Raw genomic sequence first — 19360 nt, forward strand, 5'->3', positions numbered from 1 at the left:
TTGCTGACTGTAGGTTCGACAAGTATTTTCTAGGAAAAAAGAAAATAAAAGGAAGCCCTGTGTCTGGTTCAGCCGCTGGGAGGTTGCAGGATCAGCGGACAGCCAGAGCCACAGAGCCATACTGTCTCTAAGGAACAATAAAACAGAAAGGGGGCGGGAGGATGGGGGCGGCACTGCGGAGGAGGGCATAGGAAAAAACGTTAATGACATCTGTGTACGAAAATGCCGCAGTGGCGGGGCTGGGAGATGGCTCTGGGTTAGGGGCGTGGACTCCTCCAGCTCACGAGCTCCAGGAAGCTCTGATGCCCCTGCTGGTCACTATAAGTACTGCACTCACATCCAACTACACAGAATCACACAAATACACATCAATTTTATTTTTATTTTATGTGCATTGGTGTTTTGCCTGCATGTGTGTCTGTGTAAGGGGAGGTTGTTGGACTCCCTGGAAGTGGAGTTACAGTTGGGCTGCCATGTGGGTGGTGGGAAGTAAACCTGGGTCTTCTGGAAGAGCGGCCAATGTTCTTAACCTCTAAGAAGCCATCTCTCCAGCAGCACCCATACAATGTTTTTAAGCAAAAATAAATGTGTATATATATATTTAAATTTTTAGCTTTTGAGATAGAGTTTCTCTGTACAGCCCCGCTGTCCTAGAACTTGCTCTGTAAACCAGGCTGTCCTGGAACTCACTATGAAGACCAAGCTAGCCTAGAACTCAAGAGATCTGCCTGCCTTTGCCTCCTGAGTGCTGGGATTAAAGGTGTGCAGCACCAACCAGCTTTAAAAAATATTTTCTTTAAAAAAAAAAGCCACAGAAAAACCCACCACCTTGAATGCTAACTTTAAAAATTAAGTTTAAAAAAAAATGTTTTAAACCCATGAGACCTCAATCCTATACAAAGAACACAGGCAACTAAGAAATACTGAGATTAGGAAGAGTCTTCTCTGCTAAAACTTACACATAAGTAACATTACACAGACGGAGCAGGTTACATTGGGGGGGGAGGGGGGAGAGAGAGAGAGAGAGAGAGAGAGAGAGAGAGAGAGAGAGAGAGAGGGAGAGGGGAGAATGTAATAACGCTGTGACCTGAATTTGAAAGAGGGAAAGGCAGTGTATATAGTAGGGTTTAGTGGGAGGAAAGAAAAGAAGAAATAATATAACTAAGAAAAAAAAAAAAATTAGATGAATTAAACCAGACGTGGTGGTGCACACCTTTAATCCTAGAAATTGGAGATGGAGAGGCAGGCACTACATAAAGAGACCTTGTCTCAAAAAAAAATAAATAAAAATAAAAATAAAGAGTAAAACATGTTTTAAATCTAAAAAAACAACAACAACAAAATCACAACCTTGGACACATACTGACCACAACTTATTATTTTTTGAGTTTCAAAGACACCATTAAAGAAAATAAAAAGACCTAGCATAGGCTCTAAGAAACATTTGAAGACCATGTTTCTGACTTGTATCCAAAAAAATATGCAGAACTTCTGAAAAGTGTGTGGGGGGGGGGGAGTGGAACCAATAACCACAGGTTAAAAATAAAGCAAACAGGAGCTGGAGAAAGGACTCATTGGGTGAAGAGCTTGCCACACAGCGGAAGCGCTGGAGTTTGCACCCCAGAACCCATGTGAAGTTGGAGATGGTGCTGTGTGTCTCTGATGCCCGCTCTCTTACGGTGAGATGGAAGGCAGAGAATCTCTGGAAACTCTCAGTCAGAGAGTCTGGCCTATGCAGGAGCAAAACGCCTCAGACCAACACTTGCGGTTGCTGCCGGATCTCAACAGGCACACCGTGGCACACATGTGCCTGGATTCATCCCCTCCCTCCCTCCCTCCCCCCACTGCCTGTCTCTCACATTCTCATTTTCTCTCTCTTACACACACACACACACACACACACACACACACACACACACACACACTAAAAAAAAAATAAAAAAAAAAAAAAAAAAAAAAAAACATGTTATCAAAGACACAGGAACAGCCAATGAGTGCATGAAAGAAATGTTGAGCATCATCTCCCATGAGGAAATCACAAATTCCAACCAACCACAGTGAGGGGGCTGGAGAGACAGCTCCGTGGCTGAGAATACTTCCTACCCAGTCCCGAGCACCAGAGCTCCTTCGATCTCAGGACTCTCGGAACAAGTGGACCAAACCGGTCAGTGCCTGTCACCTCAGCTCGGAGGGAGGCAAGGGTAAGGGGACTGAGCTTTCCCAGATAGCCGGCCCTGGGTTCTGAGAGACCCTGCCTCAAAGGAATAGTCAGAGGAGAAGACACTGGGCGCCCTCTTCTGTCCTTGGAGCATGCACAGGCACACAACTTCCCGCCCCGCCCATGCATACAAAGATACCATATTTACATACAGGCACATGCACGAAATTAATGATTAATTAAAAATAAATCCTTAGAGGCCCCTCCTACAATGAAACCAGGGAGAGCAGCACATGCCTGAAATATTAGCACTGGCCAGGCCGAGGCAGGAGGCTCCAAAGACGCCAGTCTGGTCAGCATAACAAGACGCAGTAACTAGCAACTCAGAAGATAGCGTCCTCGACAGAGGAAAAGACTGTGCGTAAGCGATTCTAAGAGTACTACTCGTACATACCAGAGTCTTCCGTGGGTTCCGTCTTCACTTTGATGGGGCCACAGCTGAAAGGAGGAGGAGACGTGGATCACGGGATGCACGTGTGAGGGCCACCTGCACAGTGGTCAACAGCTTCCCCGACGTGCGGCCTTACGTAAGAAGTGCCACTGTGCACAACTCCTGAGGCGAACCTACATGCCTGGTGTCACACACCTGCAGAAGCCAGCACTCGGGAGGCCGAGGCAGGAGGATTCCAATACCTGGGCAAAGCAAGGCATGCCGGGCGGTGGTGGCCCAAGCCTTCAATCCCAGCACTCGGGAGGCAGAGCCAGGATCTCTGTGAGTTCGAGGCCAGCCTGGGATACAGAGCGAGATCCAGGAAAGGCGCAAAGTGACACAGAGAAACCCTGTCTCAAAAACCGCCCCCCCAAAAAAAAGAAAGAAAGAAAGGCTTTGCCGGGCGGTGGTGGCGCACGCCTTCAATCCCAGCATGTAGGAGGCCGAGGCACAGTTATTCCAATATGAGACTACCCTGAGCTACTAGAAAAAAGGCTTTTTCTCATAAACAAAATTTGCATTTGCACTCTGGATGTGTGGCACGAGGCTGCCTGCTATTTTGGTAACTCTGGGCACAGGCACAACAGTGCTGGTGAGGGATGGTTTACCTTCCACCAGGAGACAGGATGGTCCTCTCAGGATCTGACGCCATCACTCGGCCACCTACAAACGAAAGCAAATTACATTCAGGTTTAACAGCATTTTAAGTAGGGTTGGTATTTTAACATTCCCAAACCGCTCTCCACCGTCTTTGTTTGGTGTGGGTTTTGTTTTATGACAGGGTTTCTCTGTGTAACAGCCGAGGCTGTTCCTGGAAACTTCATCTGTAGACCTGGCTGGCCTCGAACTCAGAGAGATCAGGCTGCCTCTGCCACCCCAGTGCCAGGACTAAAGGTGTGCACCCCCATGCCGCCCACATCCGACTCCTTTTGTTGTTGCTGTTTATTGACCAAGAATTCACATAGTATACAATTTGCCTGTTTGCACAGTTTGACAGACTTTAGTCGAGCATCCTCATCGGTCTATGACACCATCACCACTTTCTATTTTAGAACATTGCTGTCTTCAATTTCATACACACATATAATGTATTGTAGCAGGAATCTTAAAAGTTCTTATTAATAAAATCAAACCCAAGGCCAGTTATTGGGGCGAATACTGGAAGGTCAGAGAGACAGAACAAGCCACAGCTATCTCACCTTGCCTGTTCCCCAGCTGGTCCCGTTTCCTTAGACTGGAAGCCTCTGAGTCCTCATCCGGAATGGGTCTCAGCTGAATTACTGCTCAAAAGCCTGAATGCTTAACCAGCCAAAATCTTCTAGTTTCTGATCCTCACGCCTTATATATCTTTCTGCTTTCTACCACCACTCCCTGGGATTAAAGGCTGGCTTTCTGGGATTAAAGGCGTGTGTCACCATGCTTGGCTATTTCCAATGTGGCCTTGAACTCACAGACATCCAGAGGGATTTCTATCTCTGGAATGCTAGGATTAAAGGTGTGAGTGCCACCATTTTCTAGCCTTTGTATCTAGTGTCTGTTCTCTGACCCCAGATAAATTTATTAGAGTACACAATATTTTGGGGAACACAATACCACCACAATGTATGGTGATTACATTCCTCCTTATTTTTTTAAATGAACATAATATTTGCAATTGTAACCATTTTTAAGTTCACAATTCAGTTGGCATTGTTATAAGAAGCCTTTTGAGTAAAGCCTCGAGGCCGCTGAGTATTTATCTGGATCTAGTGGCTAGGTCTCTCTGATATTTTCTTATCCCTCTCTCTTCCTCCTAAGAACCCTAGAAAAGGTGGGAGCTGGCCTCCCACAACAAAGAAACAACCAGACTGCACCCCCCATCTGAGAATACGTTACACACTCTGTTTGCTTTTTAAAAATTAACAAAGCCAGGAGGTGGTGGCACATGCCTTTAATCCCAGCACTCAGGAGGCAGAGCCTGTGAGTTGGAGGCCAGCCTGGTCTACAGAGCGAGATCTAGGACAGGCACCAAAACTACACAGAGAAACCCTGTCTTGAAAAAACCAAAAAAGAAAAAAATAAATAAACAAACTTATTTTATCCAGGTATGGCAGCACATGACTTTAATCCCAGAATTCCAGAGGCAGAGGCAGGAGGATCTCTGTGAGTTTAAATCCAGCTTGGGCTACAGAGCGAATTCCTGATTGCCCAGGAGGTTGTGACAGGAGAATCTTAACTTTATTGAACAAGAGTGTCTCTAAATAAGCTTCCAGATACATAAACATAAACAAGTAAATAAGGCTCTCTGGCCTACACAGGCTGTGCCACATGTACCCACACCCAGACCTAAAATAAATAAATTCAATTACTTTTTAAAGAAAGTGTAGAGCAGTAGAGGACAACACTTGATCGTTAACCTCTGGCCTCCACATGTATGCACACACACCTAGGTGCACCCTTACACACAGACATGCACACAGACAAACATACACACAAAATAAAAAAACTGACACACCATGTGCTTACCATGCTCAAGATCTTGGGACCGATTGCAAGAACTAAAATTCAATTCAGTAATTTAATTGACGGCTTCTATTATTTTAAGTAAAAGGCTGATCACAAAATGAATGATCACTCATAACCAAAGCCCACAGAGTAGGGCACGCTCCTCAGCTGGCACAGCCACACCACAATGAACGCATCAAACACAAGCTCCAAGTCACTCACAGTAAATGTCATTCCTGACCCCCCTACCCTAACCCCCCCCACGTGTGTGTACACGAACCGTGTGTCCAAGTGCATCTCACAAGGAGGGGTCAGAGGACACCTTATTGAGGCATGGTCTCTCTCCTATTTTTTTTTTTCTGCTGCTCTGTGTACTCAGAACTACCTGGCTCTCGGGTGTCCAGATTCTCCTACCTCTGCCTTCCAGTTCACAGCAAAGCTCTGGTACTACAAATTCCTTTTTTTTTTTTTTTTTTTGGTTTTTTAAAGACAGGGTTTCTCTGTGTAATTTTGGCACCTGTCCTGGATCTCACTCTGTAGCCCAGGCTGGCCTTGAACTCACAGAGATTCACCTGGCTCTGCCTCCCGACTACTGGGATTAAAGGCGTGGGCCACCACCGCCCGGCTGGTACTACAAATTCATTCTAACGTATGCAGCTTATTTACATGGGTCCCAGGAATTAATTCAGTCATTAGGCCTGGCAGCATGTGCCTTTATGTGCTGAGCTGTCCTGCAGGCTGGCTGTGCCACTTTTGTGGCCATAATTAAACTTTAAACCTAACAAATACTCTGAATTTTTCTTCATTCAGTCTGTGCTGGCCTCAAACTTTTCATCCTCCTGCTTCAGTACCTGAGTGCTGGGATCGCAGGCCTGGGCAACAACCCGGCTTCTCTCTCAGTCTTAAAAAGGACCCCACACACTGATGCAGACCCCACACACTGATGCCTTCCCTCTTAATGGTCGAAGGGGAATGTTCACCTAACACGGAGAACAATGTGGAGCTGACAGACTGTTCTCTCCCAGCACAGACATCAGGGTGGCCTCTGGCTAAGGTGTTAACCCTGGCCAGACCAAAGGGTCAGGAACAAAGGGCACACTGTGGCAGGAAGGAGAGGGACACTCTCTCGCTCGCTCGCTCACTCGCACAGAAATAGAGTCAGGGTCAGCTGACTTCCAGCAAAGTTACCAAGACAACGAAGAGAGAGCGTGCGCTCTTCACTGACGGCTGCTGGAACACTGGAGACCCAGATGCAGAGACAAATTTATGCCTTTACATTCTGAAATACACAAACCCAAAATAGACTGGAGATCTGGGAGGTGTCGCTCAGTGAGCGCGTGACTGGCAACGACCGACCGACACCCTGGGTTCCAGTCCTAGCACCACTGGAAATGGAAGAACTCGATCCAGGAGCTAAAGAGCTGTAACCTGGAGAAGAAGAACACTTGCAAGGCCAAGGTCCACATCCCAAGGGCAGGTGATGTCTTCCTTCTTTTTCTTCAATACAACCCCACAGCATGAGTGGTGAGCAAGCACCATGGACTGAGTCACCTGTGGTGGTATTGTGTTCCCCAAAATATTGTGTACCTTAATAAACTTATCTGGGGTCAGAGAACAGAAAAGCCACTAGTTAGGCAGTGATAGCTCACACCTTTAATCCTAGCATTCCAGAGATAGAAATCCCTCTGGATGTCTGTGAGTACAAGGCCACATTGGAAATAGCCAAGCATGGTGACACACGCCTTTAATCCCAGAAAGCCAGCCTTTAATCCCAGGGAGTGGTGGTAGAAAGCAGAAAGATATATAAGGCTTGAGGACCAGAAACTAGAAGCATTTGGCCTGGTTAAGCATTTGGCTGGTTAAGCATGTGGCTGGTTAAGCTTCAGGCTTTCTAGCAGCACAGTTCAGCTGAGAGCCATTGGGATGAGGACACAGAAGCTTCCAGTCTGAGGAAACGGGACCAGCTGAGGAATTGGCAAGGTGAGATAGCTGTGGCTTGTTCTGTCTCTCTGATCTACCAGCATTGACCCCAATAACTGGCCTCGGGTTTGATTTTATTAATAAGAACTTTGAAGATTCATGCTACAGTCACCTCCCACCCCGCAAACGACAGCTCGTCAGAGAAGACAGACATCCAGGGCACAGGGACAAACGGAGAAAAACCATTTCCTCTAAACATTCAGACCGGGCCTCTCGAGACAGCTCAGCAGGCGACAGAACTCGCTGCCAACCTGAAAACCCACATTCGGTCCCTAGAATATCTATGACAGACAGAACTACGTCCAGTCAGATGCCCTCTGACCTCCACCATGTGCTGTAGCACACGTGCCCTCCTGCCATGAAATACATTTAATTTAATATTTTTTTAAATGTAAAACTAGGCGCTGGGGAGATGGTTCGGTAGCTTAAGGATCTGTAACACAAGCACAAAGACCTGAGTTTAAATCCCCTGTACCCTCATAAAAGCTGGAGCTGAAGTAGGGCAGAGCCAGGAATTCACTGGCTGGCTGGTGAGCACCAAGGTCAGTGAGAGACCCTGTCTCAAATACAAGGAGAATGGCGTGGAATAATCCAGTATCGGCTAACTCTAGCATCTGCACAGATCCACACATGCACAAGTACACAGACATAATAAAAAAACCATCAAGCAAGCAAAAAGACAATTCACAGAACTGGAGACAGCGCTTGTCAGTGACTGGCCACCACTGAGCTCATCATGGCGGTGCTGACCACAATGGCCGGCACCAGAGGAGAGGCTGAGGTCTGGGGCTGTGAGGCCACGCTGGCTCAAATAACCAAACAAGAAGCGACCTGTTGCTGCCTTTCCAGTGCTAGACACTGACCTCAGCCTCCCACACTGAGCCGAGACTCTGCCACTAGCTGGGTTCCAGCCCGGATTTCGAATGGTCAGACTGTGCATCTGCTAAAAATCATGTCTTCTACTCCTAAAATCTGTGCATTTAAATATGTCAGTTGCATCTTAATAAAACTGATCCAGCCAAGCGGCGGTGGCACACGCCTTTAATCCCATCACTCAGGAGGCAGAGGCAGGCGGATCTCTGTGAGTTCGAGGCCAGCCTGGTCTACAGAGTGAGTTCCAGGACAGCCAAGATTGTTACACAGAGAAACCCTGTCTCAAAAACAAAACAAAACAAACAAAAAAAAAAACCTGATCAAATTAATTTTTTTCAATTACCAGAAAATAGGTATAAGTCAGATGTAGTTACACACACCTAGTGGGAAGATGAGGAATCTGAGGCCAGCCTAGACTTCACAATGTGTCCAAGGACAAGCTGACTACCTCAGTTTTTTTTTTTTTTTTTTTTGGCTTTTCAAGACAGGGGTTCTCTGTATAGTTTTGGTGCGCCACCACCCAGCTACCTCAGATTTTTTTTTTTTGGGGGGGGATGCAATATATTTATTCCAAAGAAACTATGGCCACTGTAGGAAGATTCCCACTTTTGTATTCTTAATAAACTAAGCACACACATTATCAAAAGGAAAATTTTTAATATTTAAAAATGTATTTTAAAATATTTTAAACATTAAAAAGAAATGTGTATCAATTAAAAACTATACATCTCTGATTTTCATCTCATAATCCAAGCAATTAAAGGACAGAAAGGAAAACATCTCACACACACACACACACACAAAAAATCTCAGTAACTAAAAATAACTTCCAAACTCTGAAATAACAAAGAAAAGGAGGCAGCAACATTCTAGAACACGCAACTTAAAAAAGACTGTTTGATCCCGCAAATTTCAGAGAATATATAGATAATCCCAATATCTTAATATTCTCTGAGTGAAAAAAATCAATGTAATTTATGATGACCTAAAACCCTAGAGCCATAGCTAAAGGCAGTAGGAGGAACAGGCATCAATTTTTTTTTTAAAAAGGCTGTGTGTGTGCACGTGCGCGCATGTGCACACCCACACATGTACTCATATCCATGTGTCTTTTCCCTTCCATCTTTATGTGCTAGAAAGGTCTTCTATGGTACCGAGTATCACCTTTAAAACATGTCACGTAGGGGCCAGCAACTCACTTCAAGGGTTAAGAGTGCACACTGCTCTTGCAGTGGACCCGAGTTCAGATCCCAGCAGCCACAACGGACAGCTCACAACTGCCCACAACTCCAGCTCCAGGCAATCTGATGCCTTCTCTTTGGCCTCCATGGACACACACAAATAAAAATAAAACTTTAAAAAATAAATAGATAAATAAAACTTTAAAAATACATACACACGGGGCTGGAGAGATGGCTCAGAGGTTAAGAATACTAGCAGCTCTTCCAGAGATCCTGAGTTCCCAGCAACCACATGGTGGCTCACAGCCATCTACAGTGAGATTTGGTGCCCTCTTCTGGCATGTACATGCCAGAACACTGTATACATGAAAAATAAATCCTAACCCCACCCCACCCCCTACACACACACAACTAACATGGCATGTTATAGTGGTATTTTATTTGTACTGAAATGTGATTTTAATTGTATGTTAATGAATAAAGTTGCCTGAGGGTCAGAGCTATTAGAGCCATAGCAAGAGTGTGGCGGTGGTAGCAAACACCTTTAATCCCAGCACTTGGTAGAAGAGGTAGGTAAATCTCTGTGTGTTCAAGGATACAGCCAGCATTGGAGACACACGCCTTTAAGACCTGGGGGGCTGTACATACAGGCAGTGACGAGGCAATCACGTGTTTGGGTTTACAACCAATGAGAAAGCAGAACAGAAAGACTATGTAAAGACAAACACACAGGAAATAGGTCTCTTTCGGAGAAGCAGGAGCACCACAGGAGGAAGGGTAAGATTTTAGCTCTGAGCTCTGACCCCTTGGCTTTCTCTTTTACATTGGTTCTGTGTTTCTTATTTAATAAGACAGTTGGTTACATCTACAGCATGTCAAGTGGACCTGGCTTGAAGGAACCACTGTCTCCTGTTCATTGCCTTACTTAAGTGGAATGGCCAGCCCACCCCAGACGAAGCCCTGCTGTAACAGTCCTGCAGTGATCTTCCTCAACTCCTCTCAGCAGCTCTGACGTAGGGACGTTACATTTTTGGTCACGGTCAGATGTCAGTGGACATCTCCTAACACATGAGCAACACTCAAAGGTGGACATACTCCATTCAGTGGTGAACACACGCCTGCCTTCAGCACTGCTCTGCCTTTCCAGTGATACTCACTCGCCAGTCCCTCTTAGGATCTGGCAGAGGAAGCGGGACCCGGGAAATGGAAACACCACGTAGCCTCCACTCAGTTACCTCAGTAAGCTGCCACAGGTTTTTCACTAACCCTGACTCAAAGAAAATCAAAGACAATAACCAGGAATCCAGCAGGCTAAGGTGTAAACAAAGGAATGTACTCACCGAGGTGTTTCTTCGGTTCCAGGAAAGGTCTGCATAAAAACAAAAGACAAAACCACCTATGAAAACCCAAGACTAGCAGAAGCAGCAACACAAACAGCGTCTGGATTGCACAGCTGTACAGATCCGGTCAACACGTATGTACTAAGTATGTGGGTAACAGAGGGGAAGGCACCTCACCTCTTAATGATGAACGAGATCCCCGCCTTGTTCTCCAAAATCCACTTCAAGGTTGCAAGGTCGTAATGTTCAGGGTGCTTGAAGGCAACTCCCTCGGGAAGGCCTTGTACCACCACAGCTGACTGGTCACGGAGCATCTTCTCATACGGCACAGGGACCACTGTGGATTTGCCTAAAGCTTTTCCTATGGAAGGAAAACATGGAATTAGCATGACCCCAGGGTCACAATTAAAAACTCAATAACTGCCACTGGGAAGATAACTCAGTATGTAAACTGATGGCCACTTAACCATGAGGACCCATATTTGGATCTCAACCACCCACATAAAAAGCGGGGCCAGGTAGGCTCATTATAACCCAGTGTTGAAAAAAGGGAATTATGGGATTCACTGGCTACCCAGTCTAGGCAGTCAGTGAGCTCCAGATTCAGTAAGAAGACCAATCTCAAAAAGTAAGATGGTGGTGGTGGCACACGCCTTTAATCCCAGCATTCAGGAAGCAGAGGCAGGTGGATCTCTGTGAGTTCAAGTCCAGCCTGGTCTACAAAGTGAGTTCCAGGACAGCCAGAGCTACACAGAGAAACCCTGTCTCAAAAAAAAAAAAGTAAGATGGCAGGGCCAGGAGAGATGTCTCAGTGGCTAAGAGCACTGCTCTTCCAGAGGACCTGAGTTCGAGTCCTAGCACTCACACTGCCGCTGTTGTTGTTTTTATCTCTTTGGGGACCCACCACCCAGCTCCCAAATAAATACATGGAGACTTATTCTAACTTACAAATACCCAGCCTTAGCTTGGCTTATTTCTAGCCAGCTTTTCTAACTTAAATTATTCTGTTTCTCTTTAACTACATTTTGCCTCTGGGCTCTTTACCTTTCATTATTCTATATATCTCCTATCTTCTTACTCCATGGCTGGCTGTGTGGCTGGCCCCTGGGTTCCTCCTCTCCTCCTTTCTCCCTCCTCATCCTTTTCTTTTCCATAGATATCTCCTAGCTAGTCTCTCTGCCTGCCAGCCCCGCCTATCCTTTCTCCTGCCTAGCTATTGGCCATTCAGCTCTTAATTAGACCAATCAGGTGGGTATTTTAGGCAGGCAAGTAACACAGCTTTAGAGAATTAAACAAATGCAACATATAAGAATGCAACACATCTTTGCATCATTAGACAAATATACCACAGCATAAACAAATGTAACACATCTTCAACTAATATTCCACAACATGCCACTCACCACCGTCTGTAAGGCCAGTTCCAAGGGATCCAACATGCTCTTCTGGCCTCCACAGACAACAGGCACACACACGGTACACAGACACACATGATACACAGACACACATGCAGGTAAAACAAGTCACACAAATAAAAACATTTTAACTTCTAACTGAATAAATCAGTAAAGGAGGGTTGACAAGATGGCTCAGCAGGTGAGAGCGGGATAACACTGTGGGGTACGAGGACATAGACACACTGGTGTGTACAATCATGATAAATAAATATAAATATTAAAAAACTTCTCAAAGAAATATGAAGTAGTGAGAGATGACAAAGACACATGACCTCCACATGCACTCACTGGGTACACACATGCACACACACACACCCCTCCACAGACACACGGGGCACACATCTGCGCACACACACACACACACACACACACACACACACACACCCCTCCACATGCACTCACGGGGTACATATCTGCACACATATACCCCTCCACAGACACACCGGGTACACATCTGCATGCACACACACATACACACCCCTCCACAGACTCACCGGATACACATCTGCACACATATACCCCCTCTACAGACACACATACAAAGTAACCAGTCAAGAGCTTATCACAAGCAGAGCATGGCGGTGCACTAGCACTCTGGAGGCAGAGGCAGGAGGATCTCTGAGTTTGAGGCAGTCTGGTCTACAGAGTGAGTTCCAAGATAACCAGGGCTACACAGAGAAAGAGAAAAAAATAAAAATAAAAAAGCAAATAAATATATAAAAACAGCTTGCCAGAGATCAGTAAGTGGCAGTCTGATTTTTCTCACAGTCTCTGACTTCAACACTAACTTAAAATAGAATTTCCAGTAACACTCTGAAACACTACGTCAACCCCCATGTCAGCTAATTCCGGAAGCTGAAATCACCCCAAAGGCCCAGAATACAAAATGCACAACAGGCCTCACTCCAGCCAGCATGGTGTATCCATAAGTCCAACTAAGTGGAAGACTGAGGCAGGAGGATCCAGGAATGTTCAAAGCCTGCCTGCGCTGACGAGAATGAGGATTATTGAGACCCTGTCATACAAAAAAAAAAAAAAAAAATCGGGCTAAGGATGGACGCATTTCAGTTGTCAATCAATTGCTCAGTGAGGCGCAGGGTTCACCCCCAGACCAAAACAAATTATGAAGATGACAGTACGATTGGCTGTGCCATATGATGGGACAAAGGCAGAGGGGTTGTGCAGAGAGTTGAGGACAAACACTGATGTCAAAAACAGGAACTCTCGGGCCAGTCGAATGGCTCAAAGGATCAAGGTCCTCGCCATGCAAGCCTCGTTGCCCGAGTCTGAACCCAGACCTCACATACTGGGGGAGCACTGAATCCACGAAGTTGCCCTCTGAACTCCTCATGCACAGCAGGACATGCAGGCGCAAGCCCCTCCCGGACACATACGCACAAGAAGAACAATGAAATTTGTAGCTGATTTTTTTTTTTCTTTTTGTCTTCTGCGATAGGTTCTCACTATGTAGACCAGACTGGCCTGAAACGCAGAGGTCCACTCACATGCCACCATGCCAGCCCAATAGTGGAAAAAAAAAAAATAAGTAAGTTATATGTATTTCTGAATTCTCTTGACTTAATCTCTTAAATACACAAATGAATCTACTCAATTTGTAAAAGTATGCTATATGAATGTCAAATCAATTATAAAATCCACCATTTAGAAAATGTATCTCGCCGGTGATGCACGCCTTTAATCCCAGCACTCAGGAGGCAGAGCCAGGCGGATCTCTGTGACAGGGACCAAAACTACATAGAGAAACCCTGTCTCAAAAAATAAAAGAAAGAAAGAGAGAGAGAGAGAGAGAGAGAGAGAGAGAGAGAGAGAGAGAGAACGAAAGAAAGAGGGAAGGAAGGAAGGAAGGAAGGAAGGAAGGAAGGAAGGAAGGAAGGAAGGAAATGCATCTTACTGACCAGGGAGGCTGCCCAGAGGAAGAGACAGGAACTCTTGCACAAACCTGAGTTCAATCTCCCAATCCACACAAAGTTGAGGGTGAACCAACTCCATCAAGTTGTCCTGACCTTCACACCCATAAATGCACACGTGTGTACACACAAACACAATTTTTTAAAAGAAGGAAATACCATTATAGAATGCACTTTTCTTAAATGGCAAAGTGTTGTGCTTTTACCATAGCAAAAACAGAAGTAATCCTCCACCGTTTTCCTGAGTGTTTCAATCTCCACAGCGTCCACACTCATCCGATTTGGCTGGGTTGCAGATTTCATCTTATGCATCTCGGCTGCCTTTTCCTCTTCCTCAACGCCTGTAAAATAACCAGTGGGGCAAAGGCTCACATCCACTGTCCCAGTTTGTCTCCGTTGCCGCAATAAACACCATCATGGCAGGAAAACCGTTGACGTCACCGAGGGAAGTGACAGCGGAGGCCATGGAGGGATGTTGCCTGCTGCCTTCTCTGCCTGCTTTCTTAGACAACTGAGAACCACCTGCTGGGGTGGCGCCGCCCACAGTGGGCTGGACCCGCCCATATTAATCATCAATCAAGAAAAGGCCCCTACTGACATGACCACAGGGCAATCTGCTGGGGGCAATCTCTCAAGTGAGGTTCCTTCTTCCTAGGGAACTGGTTAGTATCAAGGTGACACACACTAACTAGCACAGCCACCAACTTACCACTTGACCTTTAGGAAGAATAGTTTTATTACGCCTTTTTCTTCCGGCCTTCCTAACTTTCTGCCTCCCCTCCTCCCTTTTGGAGATAAGGTACCACGAAATCACCTAGCCTTGCCTCAATGTAGCCACCAATGGTCTTGAACTCTTGGTAGTCCTTCTGCCTTGGTCTTCTAAGTGCTGGTTTACAGGCATGACCCACCACGCCCAGGCACTACATCCTAACATAATTTCTTATGAAAATTCAGGGAGGAAAGGAATGAGGGGAAATTTAAAAACAAAAACTTAGAGCTGGGTGAGGTAGTACAAGACTTTAATCCCAGCACTTGGGAGGCAGAGGCAGGGGGGTCTCTGGGAGTTGGAGGCCAGCCAACTCCACAACTACAGAGTGAGTTCCAGGACAGCTAGGGCTCGGTTACACAGAGAAACCCTGTTTCGAAAAACCAAAAATAAATAAATATAGTAAAAATAAAATTAGCTGGGCTAGGTGGTTTACACCTGTAATCCCAGCTCTTGGGGAGGCTGAGGCAGGAAGACTGGGGATACAGGTTGAATTCCCAGCATCCATTAGTAGCTTAAAACCCTCTGAAACACCTGTTCCAGGGACTCCAATGCCCTCTTCCGGCCTTGGTGGGTGCTGCACGCATGTGGTATACAGACACACATGCAGTCAAAAAAACCCATGCACATAAAATAAAAATAAACAGAGTGAGAGAGCGAGAGAGATTTGGTGGCCAGCCAGGGCTGCCACATGAGACGGTATCCCAAGGAAACAGGGCGGGGAACACAGCTAGCTGGCACTTGACAATCATGCAGGAAGCTCTGGGTTCGATCCCCAGCGCTCCTGTAAGCCCCGCACTCTGGGATCTAAAGAGGGGCAGTGGGGATAGGGAGGACCCAGGACCCTATAAAACACCTAGCTTGGGTCCTAGTCCTAGGCTTCTCCCTGTTGTGGATGTAAAGAGCTGTCACTTTTCCGGCTTAGATAACCTGGTGGCTTCAAATCAGGCCACTGTGTCCTGAGCACCTGGAGTGACTCTCCTAAGGGTCCAGCACCTAGTTACACTGGTCCCAGTGCTGCCTTTCCACCTCCTAAACCAGCCCCTGGGCCTGCGCCTGGCCTGGGCAGAGCTCAGAGCACAGTCACTCTCTGTCCCACCAGGGACAGCTGCAGACCTCTCCCGCTGAGGCATCTCCCTCTCTGTGACTGCTTTCTATGTTATAGGTTCTGCTTGTTACAACTCCTGGCCTCTTGTCGGTGAGACACAATAAGGAAGGTGGATCTGAAAAGCCATTGCTGTTGAAAATGGGCAGAGAAGCACAGGCCAAATGCAGGCCCGCTATGTGCCTGAATCCTTGACGCCAAGTCTAAACGGACCCATGAGCTGCTTGTACCTTGTTTCGGTAGGACAACACTTGACTCAAGCCATGTCACGGGTGTGAAACTTGGCACACCAGGAGCTGTCACCTCCAAAGGCCTTCAGCCTGCCCATCTGGAGATCAGGCAGGAACGTGATGACAGGTTAGGTGGAAGCCTCACCTCGGCCATACCTTTCTCTCTCCAGACCCCGCCCCTGGGAAAGCTCGGCAAGTGGCGGTGCCTCTCTCTGAGATGCTCGAGATCACGCCTACAGGACTGGAGCTTACCTGCCTCCCTTTTTGCATCTGGTGGTCTCCAGTTCTACGAAACTGGGTGAGTTACGGATCCCTAGAAATGTCTTATCACATAGCATGTGCTTAGTGGATTCAGTAACCGGAGCTTCTAATGCCTGGCAGAGCTGTGTGCTTTAACCAAGTGTTCTGAGCATGGGTGCTATCATAAATATCTTGGGAAACAGTTAAAGGAGACCTGGAACTGATTCTCCATTGCCAGGGGACAAGACCACAATATGACTCCTAAGGAAGGCTAAAGGAGGAACCTGGGAGATGGCAGGAGACCTCCATGGTAGGTGTGGTAATCCTACGAAGTCTGGCCTCTCCCTGGGACAGACCAGACAGATCACACCAGCTGCTTCCCGTTGACAGACTGGTCAAGCCATGCTCAAGACTTCAGTTTCTTCTCTATCTCACTGCTAATGGGGCAAACAAGTTCCAAGACTCTTTGAAGTTGCCCCTCAGCTGCTCACACACTGGGCAGAATTAGACCCTCAGACCTTTAGGTGGGAGGGAGGCAAGGACCCAATATCCCATGGGATGTTTCCCTTGCAGTTTGGACACACCACATCCACAGAGCCTTCTCATTAGCACAGTCTGAAGAGAGGGTGTGCCAAGCTTCCAAGCAGTTGGTCACCCCAAGTCTAGTCAGGTTAGACATAGGTAAAGGCAGATACTTCTATTAGCTCGACCCTCCTTTTGATCGTGGGTGTTTACCAGCTGTGGTAGTTTGAATGAGAACGGCCCCCATAGGGTCATATGATTGAATCTTTAGTCCCCAAATGGTGGAACTGTTTGGGAAGGATTAGGAGGTGTGGCCACATTGGAGGAGGTATGTCAGTGGGGGTGGGCTTTGAAGTTACAAAAGCCCCTGCCAGGCTCAGGCCCAATCTCAGTCGGTCTGTCTCAGTCAGTCCATCTCTGTCTCTGTCTGCTGCAGCTTGCAGATAAGATGTGAGCTCTCAGCTACCGCTCCAATGCCTGCCTGCATGCATGCATGCAGCCACTCTCCCTGCCATGCTGACTAACCCTCTGAAACTCTAAGCAGGCCCCCAATTAAATGCTTCTTTGTATAAGCTGCCTTGGTCATGGTGTTTTGTCACAAGGGGGAGGGGGAGGGGAGACAGTAACTAAGAGTGCCACTCACTCATGACCTCATAAAAGTTAGACTCTGAAAGGAAAGCTTATCAATGCCATTCCCAATGTAAGACCCAACAGGTGATCAGACTCATCTGCAAAAATCTACGCTGACTATAAGGAGGTCAGCCAGGTCCTTTGGGTCCAGCCAGTTGTCACCGGACTCACAGTGTAAACCATTAGGTTTTACAAAGGAACAAACGCCTTTTGGGTATCTGTTACTTACACTCCTTCAGAACCTAAAGCACCGTTAGGGTAGATCACTCCGTGTACTATAAAAGATTACCTTGTGTTTTCTCGAAGGTTTACCTGGGAACAGACCTTAACAGTACGTACGTACGTACGTATGTACACAGGTACTACTGATTTATCATGTGTATAGTTTGGTTCCAATGTGTTTTTATTAAGATGGTGCTACATAGCACTATCTTCTAAGCCAAACAACTGCCATGACGTCAGCTGCAGCAACCTGTAAAAGATCCCCACAGTCAGGCTTGCTGACTGCTCATTTGTTAATGTTATCTGTCTTACAGATGGCTGGATGCCTCTCCAGAAAAGAAAGCTGGGAAACTTAAGCAAATTACCAGAGTCTGAACAAGTTATAAAAGGGATACAGCCGGGCGGTGGGGGCGCACGCCTTTAATCCCAGCACTCGGGAGGCAGAGGCAGGTGGATCTCTGAGTTCGAGGCCAGCCTGGGCTACAGAATGAGTTCCAGGAGAGGCGCAAAGCTACAGAGAAATCCTGTCTCAAAAACCAAATAAATAAATATTTTTTAAAAAATAAATAAAAGGGATACAAAAGGTCAAAGTTCAAAACACTGACGTCAAGCCTGTGCTTCAAGCAGTAGAGTACCTACTGATCTACTCTCAGTAACAATTACAAGGACTGGCTTACAGAATCGAAGCTTATTTGTTTCATTTCTGCCCAAGCTTTATCTAAATATTCCACAGTAGTTAAAAGACTGGTGTAATTCCTTCTGCGTGTTCAACTGCCATTTAGAGGCTACACTAACGTGGTCAGAGGGATGAAAAGAGAGACTATTTTTTGCCTTGCCTTCCAAAGTCAATAGGTCCCAGGACTAGGGCATCTCTCAAAATATTTTATAATTGTAGGTAGTCACAGCTGGGCATAGTGATGCACACCTTTAATCCCAGCATTCAGAAGGCAGAGGCAGGCGGATCTCTTGAAATCGAGGGCAGCCTGGTCTACAGAGCAAGTTCCAGGACAGCTGGAGGTAGACAGAGAAACCCTGTGTGAAAAAAAAAAAAGATGTGTAGTGTCACCTGTTCTCTCGTTTAGAGAGGCCATGGAGAGCCCGTCTGGAGAGCTCTAAGCAATGTCCAGTCTACATAGAGGAGGGTCAATACAGAAGAAAATTTCCCTCCCTGATTTCAAGCCACAGTCAAGTGAGGCCTTTGACTTTCCTCACATAAATGGAACAACTGCTAAAAGGTGGGCTAGAGGAGACAGGGGTTCCTCTCAGGCCATCTGATCCTGTGGACCAGATCCTCAAGTGACCTTGACAGTAAAAAAAATATAAATATGACTTGCTACCTGTGTGGTCTTTATTACCCAAGCAGGAAAATATAGCCATGGAGTTGAATGGTTGGCATGGGTTTTTTTATTTGTTTTTTCCAAGACAGGGTTTCTCTGTGTAGTCCTCCTGACTGCTGGGATTAAAAGTGTGTGCCACCACCACCCACTGGCATCTTTCTTTAATTGTTTAAGGAATCACATTCCCTGGGCATTAGGCTTAAATCCATATGAGAGGTTATTTAGGCAACTATTTCTCTCTAGTGGTTTTCTTCTGGATAAGAAAAATGCTACTCAGATAATAAATAGGACATCATGGCCTTAGCTCAGTTCAACACTGCAGGGCCTACTTGTGGACCAATTGATGGTTAAACTTCTTCTGTAGAAGCCCTATGGAGGGGCCTCACACTGTGACGCTAGCCACTCCAACAGTTACTA

General features: G+C 46.3%; 1 protein-coding gene and 1 non-coding gene across 17 annotated transcripts in view; both read right to left on the reverse strand.

The window, feature by feature from the left end:
• Gtf2i (general transcription factor IIi) overlaps positions 1–19360 on the reverse strand; it is a 93943-nt gene that overhangs the window by 47283 nt on the left and 27300 nt on the right. For all 16 annotated transcript variants that reach the window (XR_005089816.1, XM_028870125.2, XM_028870121.2 and 13 more), the window contains 5 exons: positions 14098–14232; positions 10684–10867; positions 10507–10535; positions 3257–3311; positions 2613–2656 (listed from right to left, as the gene is read on the reverse strand). Coding sequence is in view for 15 of the 16 variants with exons in the window: in XM_028870125.2 (XP_028725958.1) it covers positions 2613–2656; positions 3257–3311; positions 10507–10535; positions 10684–10867; positions 14098–14232 (447 nt within the window). In the remaining variant the exon portion in view is untranslated. The remainder of the gene's footprint in view (positions 1–2612; positions 2657–3256; positions 3312–10506; positions 10536–10683; positions 10868–14097; positions 14233–19360) is intronic.
• Positions 8877–9018, reverse strand: LOC114693722. Its single transcript, XR_003734592.1, has one exon. It is a non-coding gene; the product is annotated as a small nucleolar RNA SNORA79 (small nucleolar RNA).

The sequence above is a fragment of the Peromyscus leucopus genome, chromosome 23 (assembly GCF_004664715.2).
Source record: "Peromyscus leucopus breed LL Stock chromosome 23, UCI_PerLeu_2.1, whole genome shotgun sequence".
NCBI classification, from domain to species: domain Eukaryota; kingdom Metazoa; phylum Chordata; class Mammalia; order Rodentia; family Cricetidae; genus Peromyscus; species Peromyscus leucopus.